The sequence below is a fragment of the Camarhynchus parvulus genome, chromosome 4 (assembly GCF_901933205.1).
Source record: "Camarhynchus parvulus chromosome 4, STF_HiC, whole genome shotgun sequence".
Lineage (NCBI taxonomy): Eukaryota > Metazoa > Chordata > Aves > Passeriformes > Thraupidae > Camarhynchus > Camarhynchus parvulus.
Genome location: NC_044574.1, coordinates 64,781,890 through 64,804,967, shown reverse-complemented (window position 1 = coordinate 64,804,967; position 23,078 = coordinate 64,781,890). Strand labels below are relative to the sequence as shown.

Here is a 23,078-nt window from a genome sequence, read left to right as displayed (position 1 = left end):
CCCCATGGAAATGATCTAAAAATCCAGTTGGGAATGTAAAGGAAAATTTTGTGTAGAGATGCATCCAGTCTGTAATACCAAGAGGAAGGATTCAGCCTGAATTGGTCAAAACCAGAGAAATTCCAGAGGGTCTACACTGGGAAATCAGAGACGTATGGACCATATAAATATGCAAAAATAGAATCTATTCATACAAATGTAACACTCACATCATTTCAAGTTTAACTCTTATGTTTGCAATGTACAGAAATTAAGAAAAAGGTATTAATTAAGAAATAATTACAAATATTCTTTCATTTAACACAAGTACAGCAATGTAATATAAGAGATCTCCACCTTTCTTCAGAAGACATTAGGGGACATCCATACAGGCAATACCATTAGCTAGAAATGCATGGCCTAGGTTAGAGATAAACCCACAAGTGGTTTTTTGTTTGTTATTTAATTCTCATCTCTAGAAAAAAGAAATTACCTTGTGACTGTCCCTCATTCTGACTTCTGCTGTTACAATTTAAAGTCACAATCACATCACACTGTTTGCTTTATAAAGACATGTAGGTTGCACTCAGCCTTCTCCCATGGACTTACAAATTTGACTCACAGACTTACAAATCCTCAAAATCCTATAAAAACATAAATTCGCTTGACACAGGCGAGTTCAGGATCTGATTCCTTCTGGGGCCTGTGATAATTTCAGCATCAGTTTGAAGCACCAGCAGCACCAGGTCCAGAGCTCTCCTCCACGCCTCTGTCTTGGCTGTAACATTATCACAAACCTTTAAATCTGCGACCTGCTCAGGGAAGGGTTCAGAGCCACTCCTGAGCACTCCCCCTCTCCTAAACTCTTCCAAAATGTAAGCTGAGGGAGAGCCGCAGGCCGCTGCTTTCTGGAGGTGATGATCCACGGAGGCACCTGCTTCCAGCTCCGAGCTGGCCCTCGCAGTGTTCCACAGGAGCACGGACAGGTACTGCCTCCAGCCACTTGCCAGTGCCTGGAGCACAATGGGTTTATACTCTGCCAGCCAGGGACTGGGGAGCTCTCTCACAACTCTGTCGTTTCCCGGCCGCCCGGGCTGCTCTGCGAGCGCCTGGATGTGACTGAGGCACAAGAGCTCCACCGCACCGCCCCCAGGGAAAACCTTCCCGTCCTTTAGAGCGTGATGGAGCCGATACAGCAACGTCCAGAACTGGTCTTCGAGGAGCTGCGCCTTGGAAGGCAGGGCAGTGGTGAGCACGGCCGTGAGCAGGGGGATGCCTCCCGCGCTGATCCGCGCCGGCAGCAGCTCGCCCAGATCCACCGCGCGCCCATCGCTGCTCTTCCACAGCTCCGCCCAGGCCCCATTCCCGATGGAGGAAGCGTTCAGCTGGCTCGGGTACGTCACTGCCTGGGCACCAGTGGCTGCCCCGAAGGCACACAGCACATCCCGAGCCACGCAGCCGATTACCAATATCCTGCTGGCCACGCACCTCTCCATGAAGTTTTTGCACACGTTTCCTTTGACCAAAACCAGGTTTACTTCAAAGCTCATCAGAATATCCAACATTCTGCTTAGCCACGCATCTCCTGCCCTGCCTCCCTGTGGACTGGGATGCTCCAAGACGGTCCTTACATTAGGTGGTCTGTTAAAACCTAAGTGTCGGTACCCCTCCGTGAGGTCACCATCCATCAGCAGAACCCGGAGGGCTTTGTCTGCAAAGTGTTTGATGACTGAGGCTTGCTCTGGTGACACTAATGTGACAAAGCCTGGGGAGACACAGGAACAGCTCTCGGGCAGGCCCAGCACACAGCACGTCACAATCTCTGCGATATTAACCTGGGAATTGCCACTGCACTCTGCTCTCTCTTGCTGATAAGCAGCAATGCTTTGTAGCAGCTTCACGCTGGTCTGGTTTCCATGGCTCAGAGCCACTGCCAGGTGTCCTAAACCACAACATCCACACACATCTGCTGGTGGTCCTGAAAGGTGTCCCTGAAAATTTCCCTGCTGACCTCCAAAATGGCCTTTCCTTAGAGTGCTGAAGTGTCTGCTGTGGGTTAACTTCCGTGTGACACAGCTGGAAGCAGAAACACCACTTCCCGACAGAGCAGATGAACTTTTGTCACCCGCTGCCTTGACAACAGAAGCCACTGAACCAAAGCCAGCCAAGGGTGAAACCAGGAGCTTGTTAAAATTACAATAATCTCCTTGATGGGAACAAGAATTTATTGGAATTACTTCTTCTGCTGCAGAAATATCTCTCTGAAGACACAGCAAATCCCAAGGATTTGTAAGAGCATCACATCCAGCTTGGTCAGTTTTGCTTCCAAAAGCCTTTGGCCTAACTCTGCTAGAACACAACTCTTTCTTTACATCGTGTATTGGTATCTGAAGACACTGGACTCTCTCACAGCAGGAGTTCAACCCCTCAGACATCACAGACACTATTGCTGGGACAGGAATGTTCTGCTGCAGGCACTCCACCACAGCACTGCTCCACGCTCCAACCAGGAACAACAGGGTACTCATCCCCGTCTTAAACTCCTTGTTCTGGGCCTGAATGGTCTCGTTAAGAAGCTGTCCAACAGCACTTGTCAAATCCAAACTTTCCAGCAGCCTAACAGCAGAACAAATCAATGTGCTCTGCTTGGTGATTTCATCCACAATGAATTTATGTGATTTCATTGGCCCCAGGAATGTTCTCCCAGTGGATGCTAAGGCTGAGAGTTGTTGGAGTCCAATGTGTCTCCTGGCATTCACATCCCTGAAAGCCATGGGCAGTGGGCAGCATCTGTGAACAGATGACAAATTACTGCCCCATCCTCACAGCACACCACAGCACAAATCACCAAAAAAATAATTTAACAGTCTACACCTGAACACAGCTCTCTGCCATATAAAGCTTTATTCCTGTGTGCTGATTTTGAGAAATCACTGGTCAGAGTTGCTGAATTGGGTCACTAATACCATGGAATCGTTTCAGGCTGGCTGATAGTGAAGAGCTGTTAATTCCCACGATTTCTTACACTTCTGGCAGTGCAGGCTGCGTGGAACTACCACCTCCTCCTGCCCTGATGTCTGGAATTTCAGTTATTTGCCTTGCTTAGGGCAAAAGTTCATTAGAGCAGAATGGACAAATTACATGCCAAACTCAAGAGCTCTGTGTGGATCCTTCTTGGTAACAACAGTCATGCCACTGACTTTAACTTTCAAGTCTGGAAAAACATATTTTATTCCAAATTCTGTTTAGTCCAACTAACATGCATAAATACTTCATTAAGCGAAATAAATGCAATGCCACTTCTTCGTAACTTACAAACTGCTGAGACTTTAAAGTTTTGACCAACTATTCATTCTTAGCACATCAAAAAGAAATCTTTCGCTCAAAATCTCTGCCACACCATGGTCCCGTGGCAGATGTGGATTAAAATAAGGCTCCATTTTTGAATAACTAAGAATATATACCAAGAATCCTGGGTCCTGTATCTCGTATGCTCAGATTCAAATCACAGAATCACAGAATGGCCTGGGTGGGAAGCGACCTTAAAGATCACTCAGTTTCAACCCCCTGCCATGGGCAGGATCATCTGCCACCAGACCAGGCTGCTCAGAGCCACATCTGACCTGGCATTCACCACTTCCAGGGATGGGGTGTCCACAACTTCTCTGGGCAACCTGTTCCCGTCCGTCACCCCCCTCACAATAAAGATTCTCTTCCTAATATCCAATCTAAATCGACTGTCTGTCAGTTTGAACCCATCCTCCCTTGTCCCATCGCTATATGTCCTTGTGAATAGTCCTGCCTCATCTTTCCTGTAAGTTCCCTTCAGGTACTGGAATTCATTCACATGATTTATTCCAGCTCACTGAAGGACCGTTTGCGTAGCTATTCCCAATCCAAAAAGCTCTTTTTTTCCTTTTTTTTTTTTCTCCCCATCCTACACAGTGAAAGTCCACTTGAATATTACGTTATTATGTCGTACTATCGCTAAGGAGAGGAAGCGCGTCCGGCCCGCCCGCTCCACACGGCCGGGGGGAAGCCGCCCGGAGCGGACACACCGGAACTGCATTGGCGGCGGCCTGGCCGCTTCCTGCGGCCCGGAGGGTGCCCGGCGGGCCGGGGCGGGTGTCTCACCGGAGGGGCCGCGCTCCCGCCGCTTCCCTGGACACGGAGTTGCCTGGACACGGCCGCCGCTCCCTCAGGCTGCCCGCGGGCGGGCCCGCCCTCGCGCTCCCTCACCTGTCCCTCACGGGCACGCCGCGCTCTCATTGGCCGGCGCCGTGAGAGGGGGCGGCTTCCCGAGCTCGTTCCGCCCGCTCATTGGCCGGCTGGGCGGCGCGTGCCGGCTGCGCGCGGCGGTGCGGAGCTCCCGTGCTGTCCCGTCCCGCCCGGTGCCAGCCCGGAGCGGCGTTCCCGGCCGGATGGTGAGCGCGCCCTCCCCGCCGCGGGCTCCCTTCCCACCGTCGCCTCCCCCGAGCCCCTCCGCCCCCTCCCGCCGGCACCGTGCGTTGTGCAAACCCCCTTCAGGTTCCACCCCTGCCCAGGCCGTCGCTGCTGCCCGGTTACCTCGCGCAGCGCACCCCAGAAAGGCCCCCTACTCCAACGGGAAAAACGCGCCCGGAAGAACACCGGGATTCGCAAAACGCGTCACCGGCTCTCGGCGTGCCTGGTTCTTCTTGGCACAGCTCACAGACCGCAGCTCAGCGTTCGGGCCCCGGCAGCGTTGTGGGAATGGCACCGGCCAGGCCCGGAGGTGGAACCTGAAAGGGATTTGCACAAATCAGATGTGAAATAAACGGAACAGTAAGTCTCCGTAGCCAGGAAAAGGTCTTGTGTGGCTTCTTCCCAGTGCAGCATATAAAAAGTCTGATACATGTGTTAATAGCAGAGGGAAGTCAGGGGTGAGCCAGACAAATGGCTTTGCAGTCCAACCTGGTAGGGACAAATCACGTTGGAAAACGAAATTTCATTAACAAAATGAAGAAAAAATAGAAGAAAGTGGAATCTTGTTAGTTAAAAGAGAGATCCCAGCCCTAAACACGTTAACAATTCAGCAGAGGCAGACACTGGTCAGCAGTAACTAGGTAACAAATCCCTTGCTTTGTGCTTGTTTTATTTACTTCTATAAAGCCTAGCCACTTGGAGCTGGGGGTGGAAGCGACTGCCTTTCCTTCCACAATCCTGTGCAGATTCCAGACTGCAGCATGAAAATCTGTCTGCTGCTGATTTAAAACCAAAACTATACTTGAGGAAGGGGTTTTCCCTGCTTTATAGATGGGGAGGGACACTCTCTCCTGCACTGGCTTACACCAGAGGCAGGAAGAGTCTCGGAAGTGTCCTGGATAATGATGCACCAGCTCAGCACAAGCAGATTAGTTCTCCTTATGGGACAGATCGTGTGTTATCTCGCTGCTCCCACTGTACGTTGCTGCCTGGCTCCACATCTACTCAATGGACAGGCAGCCTGGAGCCACACGGCTCCCTTTAAACTCGTTTCCCACAGGAGTGGCTGATTTTGAGTCTTATTTACAGCCAAGACCCTAAGCAACCACCCTCTTTAGCTGTGAGGATGCTGTACTCATATTTTTCAGGTAAACCTGCAGGAAAGGCAACTGGCAGGAGGTGCAGAGGGTTGTGGTCACCTCAATGGAGTATTCATTTTCAGGCTGTCCACCTGTTTTTTGGCATTATTCCTTGAATTGATAATACTTCAGTTTAAAACAGAAAACAGGAAGGCCAAATCCGCATTCCTCAGAAACAAAATATCTTTTTTTCTTTCTACAGTAACCTAAGGAAATTGACCTAGAGACTCAATGTCTATCATTGGCAGCAAGGAATGTCTCTCACCTCTACTGTATTACTGTTCTCATTTATAATTAAGTGTATTTGAAATTCTCCCAGGAAGGTGCTGTTTCTTATCTGCTCTCTCCCTTCACTTTCTGAAGGCATCCAACTATAGAAAACCTGGCTTAGGTACAGCCCAGAGGAAGAAAAGTGGCTTGAAACCTGAACTTACAGAAGAGCAAAAGCAGGAGATCAGAGAAGCTTTTGATTTGTTTGACACTGATGGATCTGGAAGCATCGACATAAAAGAACTGAAGGTTTTCAAACTTTTTTTTTTCTTTTTCCTCTGAGGTGAAAATATCTTTGATCTCAAAATTGCAGCTGCTTTTTCTGTTTGTCCAACCCTATTTTAAAGCAGTTTTTGGAGTACAAGGAAGAGTAATGGCTTGCTGTCATGACTGAATTTGGGGTGCACTCTGCATGTAATGCATGAAGCAGACAGGCTTCTCTATGTAGCTATTTAAATCTGACAGCTTTGAGTAGCTGAGCTTTAGAGAAACTAAACAGTTTCAGGTTTCATGACTAAGGTGCTTGTTCCTGGGAAGCAGACTTTTGTTGTTCTGGGATGAGTATCAGAGTATCAAATATTTACTTCAGCTGAGAACTAAACACAGATTTTGCACACATTCAGGAAAGTTACAACCATATTTGCATATATGTAATCCAAAAAATACCTGGTTTTTAATTTAAAAAAGAACAAAAAAGAGATCTGAGTTGTGTTTCAGTTACAAGTGAGGCACTGTGTGTGCACTTGCACACATACAGTAGTACAAGGGGGAAGATGAATATCAGTTGTCTCCCTGTGATTTTATGGGTTTGATTTTTTTGTAAGCATGAACACTTTAAATTTACTTACCTTCTTTACCTTGATTTCTTACATACACTCTGCTCAATTTCTGCATGTGAAACCTCAATTTCTGAAATCTCAATTTCTGTAACCTGAAAATTACCTCTGCCTGATATAAACTATGGATTTCCACTACTATATAGGAAAAACAACACCATAAAAAAATCAAACCAACACTATTATTGTTCAGCAAGATGAAAGAAGATGGTAGAGGACACCAAGGTGTTTCCATGGCAGTGAGTTGTGACTAGAGTTCTGGACAAGGAAATGAAACAGGCTTTAGCTCAGCTCTTAGACCAAAATTCTGGTGGCCTCCTAACAGAATTGGTTTTGCTGCTTTGGCACAGGTTGCAATGCGTGCCTTAGGCTTTGAGCCAAAGAAGGAAGAGATTAAGAAGATGATAGCAGATATTGACAAGGAAGGAAGTGGCACCATCAACTTTGAAGACTTTTTGGCTATGATGACACAAAAAATGGTAGGAACTCTTAGCAGAAGTTCTTGTGGCAGCATAAGAGCAAGGAACATCTCAGTGTCAGAGGTTTTCTGATTCACATATGCTTTACTCTTGGTTTAGAGCGAAAAGGATTCAAAAGAAGAAATCCTGAAAGCTTTCAGATTATTTGATGATGATGGCACAGGAAAAATTTCATTCAAAAACTTGAAGAGGGTTGCCAAGGAGCTGGGAGAAAATTTAACAGATGAAGAACTTCAGGTAAATTCTGATTGCCAGAGCTTTTCTAACAGGCACAGACCATTTCTGTATCTGCCAGGGATTGGGTGGGAATTTACTGCTATATCAGAAGGGCTGAGAGATCAGAAATATGAAAAGCAGTCAAATACATTGTTGTTTTCACATGATGGGCCTCTGATTTATTGTTGTTTTAATGAGTGGATTGTGTTGTGTTTAGAGTCCAGTGCCTGATGAAATGTACATTGTGTTTTGTAGGAAATGATTGATGAAGCTGATCGAGATGGAGATGGGGAAGTAAGCGAGCAAGAATTTTTGAGAATCATGAAGAAAACTAGCTTATACTAATATTTGTTGCCTTGCTATACAGCTGGTCCAAAAGATAACCTGGAAAAGGTTTAAAAACTGGGCTTGTGCCTCCTGCATGTTTTCTGCCATGTGAACAGAGTTTGAAAGGGCAGATTTTTTTGTTTATTTCTCTTTTTAAACAAAGATGATTGGGGAGGGAGGGCTGCAGTACCCAAGACTGCCAAAATGAGATACTGCAGAAGTCAAGGAAGATACTGCAAGGCAGGGTCCCTTCCCCTCTACCATAACAACTTCCCTGATTGCCATTTTGGATAAAAACTGCTGTGTTTTACTATTTAACTAAAAGATACTTCACTTCAGATGTGAAGATGCCCACTGCTGCTGGGAAAGGCTACTTTGCCTTTTCTAAGGTTACTGATTGAAGGGACAAGCGCAGTATTTTTTATTCCTTTGAAGGTTTTTTAGGTTATCTTTTGGTATTTGTCTCCTGTTGTTTATTTCCACGAAAGACTCTAAAATTAATTGTATATTTGTCTGTATTTCTGTATGAAACACTGTTTTCCTATGGCAAGTTGTTTTTGGATTTAATGGAAAGCAAATGTAGATTTGGCTTTTCCTTTGGACCTTTGTGCTATCCATAGATGTTCTTGTGTTTAGCTGATCACCTGAAACCAGAATGAAACTTGAATGTAACCTGCTTGGGTGACCAAAGTTTGTTGTTTATAACCAGGCAACACCTTGTGCCATTGTTCTTACTCCCCAGGCATCCCCAGAGTTGCTGTTATTCCAGGATTTCAGGGACCTAAAAAGTTCAGTTCCATGGTGCAGGAGAGTAAATTTTGTCTTGCTGACAGTTACACTGCAGAGAGGATTTGCATCTGAAGTGAAAAAGTAGGTCACCATGGACATCTGTGGAGCACTGAATATGTTTAAATCCATGCAGTCCAAATCCATTTTGCACATCACAGGTTTTGGGGTGGTTTTTTTTAGTAGTACCTTCATTTTCTTCAGTATTTCTTTCATATACTGTCAATCCAGGACTAATTGGAGAGTCACATTTCCTTCTGAATTATAGAGCAGTGACACACAGCCTGCTATGTGATTATGTTGCTCTGCAGGAGGGTTTATCCTGTATAGACAATCAGCTTCAAAACTTTCAAATCCTGTAAAGCTCCAGAGGCCTGAGAAGTCCCCTGTTAACATGGTGGCTATAGATGTAATCTGTAGTACTGCAAGTGTTTTAAAATGTCTTACCTTTGTATAAGTGTGAAATAAAACTGTTTTGCAAGTTAAGTTTTTGTGCTTGTTCTCTTTTTTCCTTAATTATTTTAAAGTCTTAAATGGTTCAACAAGCCTATTTTCACTTTCATTTATCTCTTCTTTCTAAGAGACGAATTCTTAGGTGCAGTAGTCTGTCACGTAATTCCTCTTCCACTCTGCTGATTAAAAGTTTCTAGCACTAACCACATATATTCAGAAAGGGAAATTTGAAGTTCTAGTTGATTATGGGGAATCCCAGAGCCTATTAAGAGTGACTGTACTTTTTTTTGTGCTGCCACAGGAAGAGATTGATGACTGTGGTTTACCTATGATGCATGTCACTTCTCTCTTCCTGTTCTAATCCCATTATCTGCCCTGAAGGTAGGAAAAAGCCACACAATCATCCCTGCCATGTGTACTACAATTGTGAAATGTTATTTCTGGCTTGCCCATTAATCTCTGAAGTCTGGAATGTCAAGCAGTGTCTGAATGAGCACAAAACTTGCAAGTGTTAACAAGCATCTCATGGTGCTCTGTAAACCCATTCTTTGCATCCCTTTTCTCCTTATGCTGACACGAGAGTGGGTCCTTACCTGGCACCTGCAGATTCCCCTCAGGTGGCTGCAATTCAGACATTCATTGTGTGCACCCAGCTGAGATCCTTCCTCTGCACCATCAGCAAAGCCTGGTTTTCACTCTGAGTGTTCCTTCTAGGCAGACACTGCACAGAAAGGAAAGTGGAACTGCAGTTTGTGTCTGGCAGACACCTAAATTTCAAAGCACTGGTAAGGGCAATAAACAGCTGAAGATAATATTGCAAATGTCTTCTAATGAGATATGTTTTGAACTGGAAAAGTACCAGGCTTTTAATAAAATACAAAATAGTTCAAGAGGAAAAAAATTGCTTCCAAGTTATATTCCAAAATATGACAATTGCATGGCAATTTTAATCTCCCACATGCAGCTTCTAACTTCTGCATCATCTCTCAGGCCCACAGTACAGTCCAACAGTCCTGCCAGTCCCTCACTCAGGCAAATCTTCAGCTGCCTTTAGGGAAAAAAGACCCAAGGAACTGCCAAGGAGTGCTGTGCTCTCACTTCATTAGGTGTGAGTTTGTTTTCAGAGCAATGAGCACAGGATCAGTTTCTAACACTGCAGAAGAAAAAAGGTTCCTTTTCAGGTACACCTAATCTTGGCATTTAAAAGAGGATGGGGGGAAGCAACACAGGAAACATTTGTGTATATTCACATGCCAGGAGTCTTACTAACAGAGCCCAAATAGTTCCATAAACTGATGAGGCATTTAATATTAAAATATTTAAATTGGTCATTTACACTTTCGAAGACACTCACATCCTGCAAACTGCCTGGTGAAGTCACACCAAACATTTGAAATGTTCAATATTAACTCCTTGGAAACCTCCTCGCTGAGTTCAATAAACCAAACATTGCCACACTCCAGATGCTTTTAAACGCCCCTGCATGGCATAAGTGGATTTTGATCAGGGCACAGGGCAGCAAACTGCTCCGTCTAGAGGCTGAGATGAGCCTTGGCCACTTGAGGAAAGGCAGCCTCAGGGGATAACGCTGCAAAGCCAGCTTCCTTTGTGTCACACCTCTCCATACAGCGAGGGCCGATGGATCTGAGAGCGTGGCAGCCTCGCTAGAGGGCATCCAGTTACTGACGTGTGGGGAGCGTGAGGCTTTGATGCTGCTTTGCCTCCGCTGTGGCTTTCAATGAGGAGGGAAAGTAGGCACACAAACATCGTCCAGACTGGCCTTGAAATACGTGGTTGCATACAGAAATATTTTCTGTGAAAGGAAGAATGCAAGGCTTCTCTCACAACCCATGTGCAAAATGCTGTAATTATTAGTCAGTTGTTCAAAGCTAAACCCCCAAACCACACTTTCTGAAACTCCCACTCTGTATCAATAATTGCAGGCACTCTCTCAGGAGAGCAGAGAACTCAACTTGCCTTTCACACAGTGCCCCCGAGTGCTCTGACCACTCTGTAGAGTTCTTTTGTCCCTTTGGGAATACTGCTATCAAATGGAACCACTTCCAGCTGAGAGCCAGAGCCAGGCTTGCTGCAGGATGCTTGTGGCCCTCCCTTGGGATGTGGGAAAGCTGGAATCGTGGCCTTGCTTCAACAGGAACGAGGATTTGACAACTAGACTCTTGTCCCCAAGGTGAGTGTGTTGATCTTTAGGCCTTGTGGGGACCTAAACCTACAGTTCTTGAACTCTTTGCAGTCCTGGCTGCCACTAATTGCTGAACTTGAAATTGCTCAAGGCTTTTTTTTGGTTTTTTGTTTGTTTGTTTGTTTGTTTGTTTGTTTTTTGCTTGTCTGAATTAGATTAAACACAAAGAATATTAACAAAGCAAACTGTAAAGCCTGGGCTGCAAAGGTGTAAAATTCCCTTGCTCTCAAGGCCACTTTATTTCCTCTGAAAGCTTCTGACTGGTTCTAGCAGTGACATAAGTTTCACTATGAAATGAACCTCCCCCCCACATTAAATAAAGCCATAAAAACAGGTTTCCATGGGAAGCAAATGGAACAGCTAACCTAGCCCATTTCCAACATTATTTTGAACCCAAAAACATAGCTTAGTGCAATGAGACAAAACCAACATAATTCACACATCCATGCTATTGTCTGAAATTGCTTACTAGTATGGTTCCTTCTCCACCTCAATATAGAGAAAACAGATAAACATACTTTCCTCTAAATTTTTTCAGACATCCAAATAAGAAGTACTATAAAAGCTATAAGCATCAAGGAAAAAGTGACCACAAACATTGTAGATTAAAGGTATTTCAGTTTAAAAAAGCAACATTTAAGCAGCTTTTAAAAACATGGTGTTAGATCATCTCAGTGTAAATTTTAAGTTTGTGCTCCCCATGTTTCCTCTTTAAAGAGCTTAGGACATGATTGGCCAAGAAATCAACACAAGAGTGGTTTCCACAAATCTTTTGAATGTTTTGTTTAAATCAGTCCATAATATACTCATGAGATTGAACAGAATTGCTGCAGAATAGCTCCTTTTGGAAAGGACATAATTTTAACAAAGTTTTTAGGGTTTGTTTTGGTTTTTTCCCCTATCAGATTAACTGAATTATTAATGAAGTTATTAATGTTAGTTGTGGTACCTTTTGCAGAAGTAAAAAGATATTTTTTGCCTAGATGAAAAAAATCCATGTTAGTGAAGGTACAGTCCATCTAGAGCAGATATCAGGCAAAATACATGCTAAAACTACTACTACTACTATTTTCTCCAAGTACTACTACTACTATTTTCTCCAAGACTATTACACAGTTGAGACTAGTGTTCAGTAAACATATCCCTTTACATGGCTCTTTCTCATCCTCCTCCTTAACATTAGGAACCAATAAAGTACTCATCAAAATGGCCAAGAGGTTTGAATATTATTTCTGCTCGTGCTGTGAAATATATATAAATATGTTTTGTTGAAACATGATAAACTGGGTCACTGTCTGGCTGGGCTAAATGCTTCGGCTCATTCTGCAGAAAACAACTCTTATTATTGCCAATGACATTAAAAATAGCAATATTACAAATCCAAGAGAAAATGTTGAAAATGCTTATGTATCACAATTAAAGAAGTTTTTCCAGGAAATGAAAGAGCTTTTTGAAGGCAGGAGGGAAGAAACAGGTACTTTTATTCTTCCTACTATCAACCCAAGATGCAATAGATGAATTAACAGGATATCATTTATTGTGGGGGGATTTTTGCGCCAAGATTCAGAATTCTCCCGACTCTCAAATGCCTGCAATGCCGTGACTCACCGAGTCAAGGTCTAGGATGGTGCAATCCTGACCCCCTCCTGCCAAGGGCTCAGCATCATCTATTCCCATTGCCTGCAGCAGGACTAAGCAGTGCTTAGACACTTCTGCAAAACTGGGCCTTAGACAATGGAGGCTTTAGGTATGGGCTTCCTATTTCCTGCAGTGGATTTGTGTAGGTGGCCTCGTTACCAGAAATCCATACTCCTACACAGCAACTTCTGACTGTGTTTCTGCAGAAATGACTATGATGAAAAGAATGAAATATTTTGAAAATAAAAATCATCTGTTTGTTTCTCCAAACCAGTTGGGGTATCTCCTTCTGACGAGATCAATTTCTTCTCTTGTGTGGCAAAATTAGGAGTGGGGTGGAAAACAAAAGGATTAAGGTTTGCAAGGGCACCGTGGCTTGGGCTGCTGCACACATGGAGAGGGGAGAGCCCATCTGAACTGTCCTCTGCCCATCGCTGGCAGCTGAGTCACTGGCCCAGCCTGCAGAACTTCTTGCTGCTGCATTTTGCAGCCAGGAAAATCCCACATCCTCCCAGTGGGTGTAGGAAACGCAGCTACAGCCTCTGGATGCATCGGCACCAGAAACAAAGGGGAGACTGTGGCGCGGGCGGTGGCTGCGGGCTCAGGGCCAGCGTGCCAGGGCCTCGCCGACAGCATCCCGGGGAGCTGCAGGCACAGCCCGGGCCAGCACTGCCTGCCCACAGCCCTGCTGGTTTGCCAAGCCCAACACTGCAAGGTGTGTAACCCATGGGGACATGCCAGGGCCACCAGCAAACGGCCTCTGCCATCTCACCTCATCCTGTCTCCCTGCTTTTTGGCAAGGAGCACATCACACCTTGCCCTTCCTGGTCTTGCCCAGCCAAGGCTGTTTGCCTTCAAGCACAGGGGCTTATGGAAGTCTTGGCTCTTGCCGTGCTGCTGTGGCCAGCACAGCACTCGTGGCTCCAGTGAGGGTCACCAGAGGTGCTGCTTTCACCTCCCACCCATCTCCATCCCAGTCTTATTCCATGATTGCAGAGCTGGGTGGATTCAGCCAGGGCAGCTTCAAACTCTGAATTTTCCAGTACTGTCTGGATACTGCCAATGCGGCTTCAGATGATGGCTCTGCAAGCATCCTGCTGGGAGAGCAACCCAAGACATTGCTCACAGATCCATCTTGTTTCCTGCCCTGTGTTCCCTGTGGCACTTGCCAAGCTCATGTTGAGGGTGGTGTTATTCTGGGAAGACCACAAGCATCCTGGGTCAGGCAGCCAATGCCTGGCTCTCCAGCCTAGGGTTGGGTATTGCTCTTGGGAAAGGAAACACAGGAACAGACCAGCATGGGTTTGCCCAGCTGTCTGGGCAGTTGCTCCAGACAAAAGCTCTTTTGAGAAGCTGCTCCTGTAAAGGGGACAAGAAGAGACCTGACATCCCTAAGTGTGCACTTCCACGCTGAGGTGGCAACCGGAGAGCTCTGCTGGCACTGGGAAAGGTTGCCTTAGGAAAGCAATCAAACAGCCTCAGTCAGCCCTGGGCAGTACAATCCCTCCCACCCCAAATCTCCAATGGCTTATAGGCCACAGGACTCGAACTGGCATCAGAGCCCCAGCCAATCCCACAACCCTAACACAATCCTTTTTTGGCCAGTGCCATGCTTCCTTGGAGGCTTCTTGTCCTCCTTGTGCCTCCTTAGCAAAGCTGCTGCCCCTGTACCTTCTGTTCAGCCACCTGAAACTTCTCCTAGGAAGCTGAAGCAGCAAGGCCATGCAGAAAATAAAGGAGAGAAAACTTCTGACATCCATTCCCTGTCACATTTGTTCCATGCCCATATTGACCGAAACGGGAAAGGACAGACAGGAGAAAATAGCTACATGTCAAGGGAAAAACAAACCAGCCTTTCCTAGCTCTGCCTAGGCATGCATCCATTTACAAAGTGCTTTTGGCCCAGCCTGATGGACAGGCCAGAGCCTGCCTCTGTAATCTATGCCAACAAGGGAAGAACAAGACCCCACAATTCCTTTCCCATGACTGGGTCACCACTTGGATGTTTTAACACTGGTGTTCAACACCAGCATTTTCTGCTGAGGAAGTGTCACAGGTTGGCTCCACCATGGGCCTGGTTACACCACAGGCGCTCCCTTTACTGGGTTCAGCATTTCCCTTTTCATCCAAACTACTTCATAGTGATAATTCACAGATCTATCATGGCCATCTAGGACATTCCTAAATATCTACAGCTGCATTCTTGGACTGAATTTCCTTCTACATGTTGGAGTCAGAATGAATTTACATCGATGAATTGCACATGAGCTGCTGGCTCATTGTCCTGGAGTTCAAAAGTTTAAGGTGGATTTTGAATAGCACCTGCAAATGTCAAGGTGGCAGATTAATTACTTTTAAGACACAAAATGATTTGTTTTTAAGAGTGAAGCACTGATTCAAACTGAATCTAGGTATTTAATGGAAAATGGAGTCTAGAACAGTAATTATTTGTGGCATTGTTGCCATCCTGAAACTTTCACAGTTCAAAAGGTGGCATAAGCCTTAGACAAAAAGAAATAATTTCACACTTATTTCAGCAGTTTCCATTGAGAGACTGGCTTGTTCAAGGCCCCATCTCTTTAAAAACATTACATCAACCTCGGTAGATGTTACTTGGTAATGCTCACTGAGTTCCTAGCAATTACCACTCTTTTTTATTTGCATATGAGTTGTTTTAGGGACTATCCAGGCAAACTGTAATAGCCCCATGCCCTAGAAAGCTTTCAGCTTCAGCAGAAGACCGATAACACCTAAGACAGTATTGGCCAGAAATCCAGGGAATGTTAACAACTTTCCAATAATCATTTCTTAGGAAAGCAGCCTGAAGATGACTAAAATTGAGATGCTTTGGAACAACCCAAAAATGTGCACTCTTAAATATGTAACAGGAGGGTGGCAGAGCCTTGGAGCACAGAACAGTGGGAGGTGGAAGGGAATGTACCAACAGCAAGTGAGAGATGATCACGAGGCTGAGAGTACATCAGAGCTGGCCTTGGAGGAACAGGCATTTCACTTGCACCTAATCTGGTACAGACATCACAGAAATTATTTAAGCAGAGAGGTAGGCTTGGAAAATTAGCTTTGCAGTAGCAGGCAAGGATTATATGAAAGCCAACGGGAATCCTGCAGTTACAGAGATACAAGAGGAACGTTTAACCTTGTGAATAAAATCTTCACGTTACTAGTGCACACATTGATTTAAGCATCACCTGGATACAGAACAGTTATAGACTGATGATGCTCTGTCCTCAGTCTAACTCCTAATAGTAAACATCAGTGCCATTTTTCCAGATTTCCTTTTTAAAGATTAAAAACTGAATTCTAAAGGAGATTTGGATGCATTTTCACCTTTTTCTGAAGAATAACACAAGAGGACCATTTCAAGACACAGATGAGAGAGCAATGGAGGAAGTTCTCCAAGGCTTACAATGAAAGTGCAAGTTCTGTATCCCAATCCCTCCTAATGGGCAGATTGGCACAAAAGTATGAGCATCTTTAAACACAAGGATGTGCTGCACAGTGTGATCACAGGTGGCTGCTTGTTTTACATGGCTATGGGAGGGAATAGCTATGAGAGAGATTTTTGGCAGATACAATGTACTGTAACCAGCTTGAGTATCATCTTTCCTCCTCCCTGCTTTGCATAAAGATGATCCCCTCCAGCAGAGCCTCTCCAATATAATTGCCAGTACCTACCCTGCCCACCTGTGCCCAGGGAGCTGTGATCCATTCAGGTATGCACAATCCAGAGCCCAGGGAAACAGGGTGCTGTTCTGGAACTAACAGCAGCCATGCAACTCCAGGGACTGGCTTTTGATCTGACAGTAAGCAGAGGGGTGGTACAGTTCAGCTTACCCCTTGAACGTCTCCAGTGGCACGTTCTCTTCCTTCTTTATTCATTTATAACAAGCTGACAGCTTCTTCCACGTGCAGTAAAGAGTTTGCCTTCAGTTTTTAAAGGAAAGGGACAGGGAGCAGGCTGTAACACAGTGTTAAAGACTAAGCACTAAAATGCATACTTGTGTGATAAATTTATCAGTTGTCAAGCTTTCCATTTGAGTTTTTAAACACCAGAACTCAGCTGGGTCCAAAGTCTATACAGAGAATTTAGCAGCCCAGAGTCTGATGTTAATAACTCAGCAGCTCATTGGACACTCAGTAAAGTCTTCAGGCACACAGGTCTATGTGGCTTTCAGTGGTCATTTTCCATCAAAGCTCTTTGCTTCCTTTCTAATTCGTCTCTCACCATTATTGATCAAAAGACAGAAACCCTTGATAATTTATTCTTCAGCAAACCAGACAAGGTTTGATTTATTTACATCACCTCACAGCACTTGCTATCAAATACAACGTCCACGCCTTAACTGAGGATGCAAAAGATGAGGAAAACCAGGATCCCATTGGTACTACACAACTTGCACAACTCAGTCACAGGTGGCTGCTTGTTTCATGTGGCTGTGGAAATGCACATGAGGGCTTATTTTTGGCAGATACTGATCTACTTTAACCAAAGGATTTAAAGTGTTTCAGAAATGCTTTTGTACATAGAAACCCTGTGAAACAGTTCCAAGCACCTCCTCTTAGTCCCTGTCTTGCAACACTTGAGATTTTCTCTGGTAGAAAAGTATGGGCAGGTGGAGGAAAACACAAGTCGATAGTGAGAGACTAATGCAGAAAATAAGTTTATAAGAGCAGATTGTGCAGGCAAGGACCACACCTCTGCCTGTGGCTCTGCTGTGAATGAGGTTAGACAGCTGGGAAAGAAAAGCCAGAGATAGAACTGGTTCAACATGAGCCAAATCTGGTTCATTACAGAGGCATTTCTACAGCAATACTGGGCAATGTGTCTGGAAGTTTTGGAAGTTTTGTTTTCACAATGGATGGAAGAACACACAAGTTTTTTCTACCTTCAAAGAGGAAAAATCTCATTTCACAGACCTCAGAGGACTCTGATATGTCTCAATGTCTCAAGCACAAAGTCTGAAGTTTTGCTTTGGGCAGTTCAAAGAACCAAAACGAAGGTTCTGACAGGAATGGCAAAATTTGAACAATAGAACTGAAAATGAGGTAGAGCTGGGAGAAGTTTTTGAGATTTTAGAACTGACCTTGAGAAGAGCAAGAGTGACAACCCACAGTATTTCAAAATCATACTTGCCACTTTGTTAGATCTCATTATGCCCTGATTTAATACTACATGGTTTATGAAAGAGAACAGCACTTTGCTTTTGGACTAGAACTGGAATCTCAAATAAACCTCTCTGTGAATCCAGGAGAGACATGATTAATTAATCTCAATTCACTGTCCTCAAACAGCGTCCATAGGTCTCTGGAGGAACAGAAAATTGCTAGGGAAAGGCAGCACACTTGAAAAGCCCAACTCTCATCATTAAGGGAGCAGCAGCTATATTCACTTGTTCAACCTTCATTCACCTGTTGCTGAGTTCTAGTATTAGCCTTTAATTGCATGACCTTGGAGATTTTCCCATTGGATTCTTGCTATTGACAGAGAAAGCATTAAATTTATTCATCTTTCTGACTGTTTGCATTACTCTGTACAACAGATAAATCCAGCATGAGGTCTTGTAAAAAAATCCACAGTCCTTTATGTGCTGTACTCATCCAAATGCCCTCATTCCTTACAAATAAAAACACTTTTTGTTTCAGACAGCTGTTAGGCAATATTGTGCTGTTTCCCCATGTTACTCATAAAGTACAGGAAAATTATTGGAAGTGAAGATTAACAGTAGTGATAATCACTCTGCTGCCTGATATAAAGGCTTTGGCCAGTGTGATCTGCAAAGTGCTTGCATTTCAACTTGTGCTGGCTGCAATCCACACCCTGAAAAAAGCTCTTCTATCCCCCAAAAGCAAACCCCTTCAATTTTTCGTTTAGAATAAATCACTCCAAAACCGGCTTAAGGATTTTAGGAAGAAATATTCCCTGAGGATGATGCCAGGTTTTCTCAGCAGGGTCTCTGACTATGAGCTCCTTTTTGTTTGACATGATATATGCCCTCAGCTACACATCTTCCATTTCATCCAAATTTGGGGAATTTCGAAGTTGAACATCCAAATTTAAATCCAGAGGAATCAAGCATGGTCTATTTAAGCAGTAAAGTCTCTCACCTGTAGCTGAAGACTTCTGAATTATATCTTGTTGTACTGATATTCTCTATTTTATATATCTAATCTTTTTCAGTGTCACATCACACCTTTTAGCAATCTTTGCCCTGAAAAAGTGGGTGTCTCCTGCTTCCTGCAAAAGTTCATTCCAGTAACAGGTGCTTATGACCTCTGTATGTTTTTCATCATGAGCAGACCTTAAAAACTACGTTGCAAATGTCAGTACTATCCTAATGCATTGCTCTTTTCTGTCTAATTTAGTTACTGTGGTAAAGGTACAACGTGGTTGATCGTATACACAGTAAACAAATATTCCTGTGAATCTCACTTCAATTCTGAGTAATAGAAGCCCCCACAAGCCAAGAGATGTATTTAATACACAGGCAGAACCAGTTAGGCTGATTTTCTCTTATTTTAAGAAGCCTCTTTGCAGACATGTTTCTTCTCATACCAAAGAAATGCAAAACTGCAGATATAGGCTTTTGTCTTGAAGCCGTTGATGGAGGCAAATTGTTTTTTTTCCTTTGGACACTCTCATGTCAGTATTAGCATTTGCAATTTTATGGATCAGTAATTTGGAAGGAGAAGCACACTAAAAAAAGGTAAGACTACAGACTAGTGTCTCTAGTTTTGGGAAGACTTTAGCTCTTGTTTAAGGAGATGTTCCTGCTTTGCATTTCTAAGGGTAGAATCTGGACCTGTGAAATAGCAGATCTTTATGAAGGACTTCATGTGCAGACAGGTATATTCTGGATTAAGATTGATGGGTGCCCATATAGTTTATCCATTTTTATTCTTTCTTGTGGAGGTTGCCAAAAGAGAGAAAAAGATCTTGCAGTGGTGAATACTTCTACTAAATATTGAATTTCTAGGATATGTAGACAGATTTGCCTAGCACAGCAATTCTTTTTGCATCTTTCTGACAGAAAAAGTGGTTAATAATCTCCTGCAAGTCTTTTTGCATATTTCTGTCAGGAAAAAGTGGCTAATAATCTCTACAAGTCTTTTTGCATATTTCTGACAGAAAAAGTGGTTAATAATCTCCTGCAAGTCTTTTTTTTCCCCCTAATTTAACTTTGTCTAGATTAAATATTAGTGAGTGCTCTGCCTCTCACAAGCCCTTTCAGGAAACCATTTCTCCTTCATTATTCAGTCCAAAAGATGATGTTTGAGAAACTGCAAGGCTGTAGCTAGAGACAGAAATCAAAATTAAGGATCCTTTCCTTAGTCCACTTAGACCAACTCTTCAGCATACGTACTGAGTTCTATAATGTCCATCTAAATCCAGTGATTTAAAGGAAACTCCTCTTTCTGGCAAAAGCTTATCTCTGGAAAAATAAGTATTCTTAATTGGAGCTAACTTGAAGTGAAATCCTAGTGGAGACTAGGCAGGCTTTAGTTATTCCTATAAGCTAGAATTAGGGTCTTTGGGGTGTTGTCTTCATAATAACAATGACAAAACCAAATGTGGTATGGTACATTCACATTCCCTGACTCCCAGTTGATATCAATCTGCAGCCAGACCCTGTGCAATTTCTAACAGTAGAAATACACAGCCCAAACCCCTCTGATGCCCTTAGCTGCCCACACAAGTTCCCTTCTGTGTTTAGCACCCAGGACCTGTGTGCTACTCGCTGACATTGAGAACAGACCCTGTCCCAAGCCTTTGCAGCTGACAGCAGGAAGTCTGCTTTGGCTCTGCTAAAGTGAAGCTGAAAGAAAGCCAGACCTGATTTTTTTGGCTGCAGATACGCTGAAAGAAATCAGTGAAAAATCCGAGGGCAACCTCAATCCACACTGTGGCTGTGGCCTGCAGCAGTCACTACAGCTGCTGTGGTGTGCCATGAATTTCCCCAGCTCTGCTTTCCTGCTGCTCACTCGCGCTGCGGTGGATTTTCTGCCCCAACCCTGCTCACCCTGGCAAAGCAGCACGGCCAACAAAACCATCCTGGATCAGCTCCAGCTGCTTCTGATCGCTGATTGCCCCTGGGCAATTCCACACTGCTTGGGAAGAACATCCCATGCAACGACAGACAAAGCAAAGGCCAGCAGACAGCCCGAATATTTCTGCGTCATGGAGACTGCGTAAAGGGCAAATTCTTCCATTTCTAAAAACAAGAATTCTTCTCTTCTTATTCTAGGTCACTTGTGGAACCACATAGATAACAGATCTCAACAATATGTCACTAACGATAAGGTCCGGGGCTTTCAAAAGTCTTTCTGAAGGCAGGCATTTTATTTAGGTGTCTAAATGGAGGAGGCAATTTTCACCCACTATTTCCAAGACTCACTTCTGAAAGCACTGGCCCTGCTATCACTGGTATACTTAGCTATAGAAAAATCAAGCAGGCTGCTCTGGGTGTTGCACCAGGGAAAGGAAAAGTGCAGTGGTCGTTGTAAACACTGATTTGCTCAATAGGTTGGGACCAGCCACAGCACCCTGCGTGCCACAAGCATTGCTATTTTCTGATGGAATGTGACCACAAAGGACTGAGTCACCTAATTCATAGCTGCCAGTGCAATGTAGGCAGCTCACAGGCTGGAAACAGCAGCCTGGGTTTTATCCCAAAACACACTTCCCTGCTCTCTACTCCACAAAAATTTTTGTTGCAAGCTGTTGAACAACTTGCAAATAACAAAGCCTAAGCACGCACAGGCAAAGGATGATTTTGCAAAATGTAGAATTGGCTGTACTGTGGATTCTGGAGCTTGGCACATGGATGGTACTTCCCCACAATCTCCTCTGTGGTTCAGCCATCACCAGGGGAAAATTCAACAGTCACTATTCCAGATGGTAAAATAATTACTATTGGCTGCAGAAATTATATGCCACTGAGCCATAATCAAAATATTGTTTTGTTTTCAAAGAACACTTCAGCTCGAAGACCACTGAGTCCATCTCTGACTGTGCTGTGTCTCGACACACGCAAGGAAAAATACATAGCCTTGTTTCCACTTTTCTCTGTTCTCACCTGAATGACTGGATCAAGGTTGCACAACCGCAGACAGAAGGAAAAAGATCACTGAGCAGGAATGGAAATGTGAAATACGTCAAATGGCATCCTTTTTTTTTTTTTTTTTTTGTCAAAAGTGCTCAGGGGTTGTGGCCAAGCAGGCAAGAACAGGCAGGCTGTCTGCAGAACGGGACATTTGTGACGGTGAAGTCCTATTGGGGTTTTTCTGGGACAGTTAAGACAGCAAAGGAATGGCTCAGAACTGCGATCCCCACCTACAATGTTTCTTTTCCTTTACACTTACGGTAACGATGGTCGGGCAACAGTTTGCTTTTTTCAGTTCCCACCTACGATTCATTGTGAAACTTGGTAAGATTGGCCATGTTATAATGTACTCCATGAGTATGTGGATAAAGACATTTTGCTTCAACACCTTTTTGCTGTATTCATGAACCTGTCCATTGTTTGGGTCATTCCTTAGGGGATAGAACATAGGTGGCATTGCTCTGGCAGAAACCTTCTGCTATCCTTCTCATGTTTATTACTCTGTGTATAAAATGGATGATTTCTGAAATAATTAATCTGAAATCAAAGTTTCTACACTAGCCCTCAATATGGTGTAAAGGAAAGAAATTCATTTGGCTATACTAAAGGACAGCTTTTCAAACTGTACAGTGAGTGCTGCTTTTTTTTTTTTTTTTTTTTACTTCATAAGCATAAAATTCTTATTTTAGGTTGCTTAGGCCTCTGATTCATATAAATGTAAATTTAAGTTACCTTCCCATTCACTGATGTTAAGTCACTTTATTTTATTCAATTCAGAACTTCATGGAATATCTGAGTCCTAGTCTGCTTAGTGAACCTCGACTTTCTACAGCGGCAACCAAGTAAAAACCTCTCTTATGCCATTCCCAGCTGCAGAAATAATACCTAAGGAAACACCCTCTGACAAAGTCTTCAGGAATAAACATTTCCAGTAGACAGACAATATCATTTTAAAGGCAGCCTTGAAAGAGAACCTTTGACATCTGACAATCTTTTTAGTACCTGTGGATTACCTGCTGCTAGAAAACTCTCACGTGGCTGAAGACTGCTTTGGCAGATGAGTTTGTCTTTAATTGTCTGTAATTAAGACCAAATCTACAAAACACCTGTCTATACTACCCTCAGAAATACAAATCTGTGAGCAAATTGGTGTTAGAATAAAAATTTACTATTTGCTGTTCATGTAT

General features: G+C 43.9%; 2 protein-coding genes across 3 annotated transcripts; one reads left to right on the top strand and one right to left on the bottom strand.

Moving 5' to 3' along the window:
- Positions 1 to 233: 233 nt before the first annotated feature.
- BBS12 (Bardet-Biedl syndrome 12) lies at positions 234 to 4,211 on the bottom strand (the record flags this gene model as incomplete). The annotated part of the gene is made up of 2 exons (XM_030948359.1): positions 234 to 2,769; positions 4,114 to 4,211. Coding segments are annotated over 2 exons (2,244 nt in total), but the record flags the coding sequence as incomplete, so codon positions are not given.
- Positions 4,212 to 4,303: 92 nt separating this feature from the next.
- On the top strand, positions 4,304 to 8,961 carry LOC115903566 (centrin-2). Of its 2 annotated transcripts, none has more exons than XM_030948158.1 (5): positions 4,304 to 4,403; positions 5,925 to 6,080; positions 7,018 to 7,146; positions 7,246 to 7,383; positions 7,618 to 8,961. In XM_030948158.1, the coding sequence occupies exons 1-5, from the start codon at positions 4,401 to 4,403 to the stop codon at positions 7,705 to 7,707; spliced, it is 516 nt and encodes a 171-aa protein (XP_030804018.1). In that variant the 5' UTR covers positions 4,304 to 4,400; the 3' UTR covers positions 7,708 to 8,961. The 2 variants fall into 2 exon arrangements, with proteins under 2 accessions (XP_030804018.1, XP_030804019.1); XM_030948159.1 differs by lacking the exon at positions 4,304 to 4,403 and adding an exon at positions 4,474 to 4,782.
- Positions 8,962 to 23,078: the final 14,117 nt, after the last annotated feature.

Bases quoted from the DNA above. Each gene is read 5' to 3' on its own strand.
- LOC115903566 (XM_030948158.1), top strand. The intron at 6,081-7,017 runs GTTTTCAAACTT...GCTTTGGCACAG, and splicing joins TCGACATAAAAGAACTGAAG to GTTGCAATGCGTGCCTTAGG. The intron at 7,147-7,245 runs GTAGGAACTCTT...CTCTTGGTTTAG, and splicing joins CTATGATGACACAAAAAATG to AGCGAAAAGGATTCAAAAGA.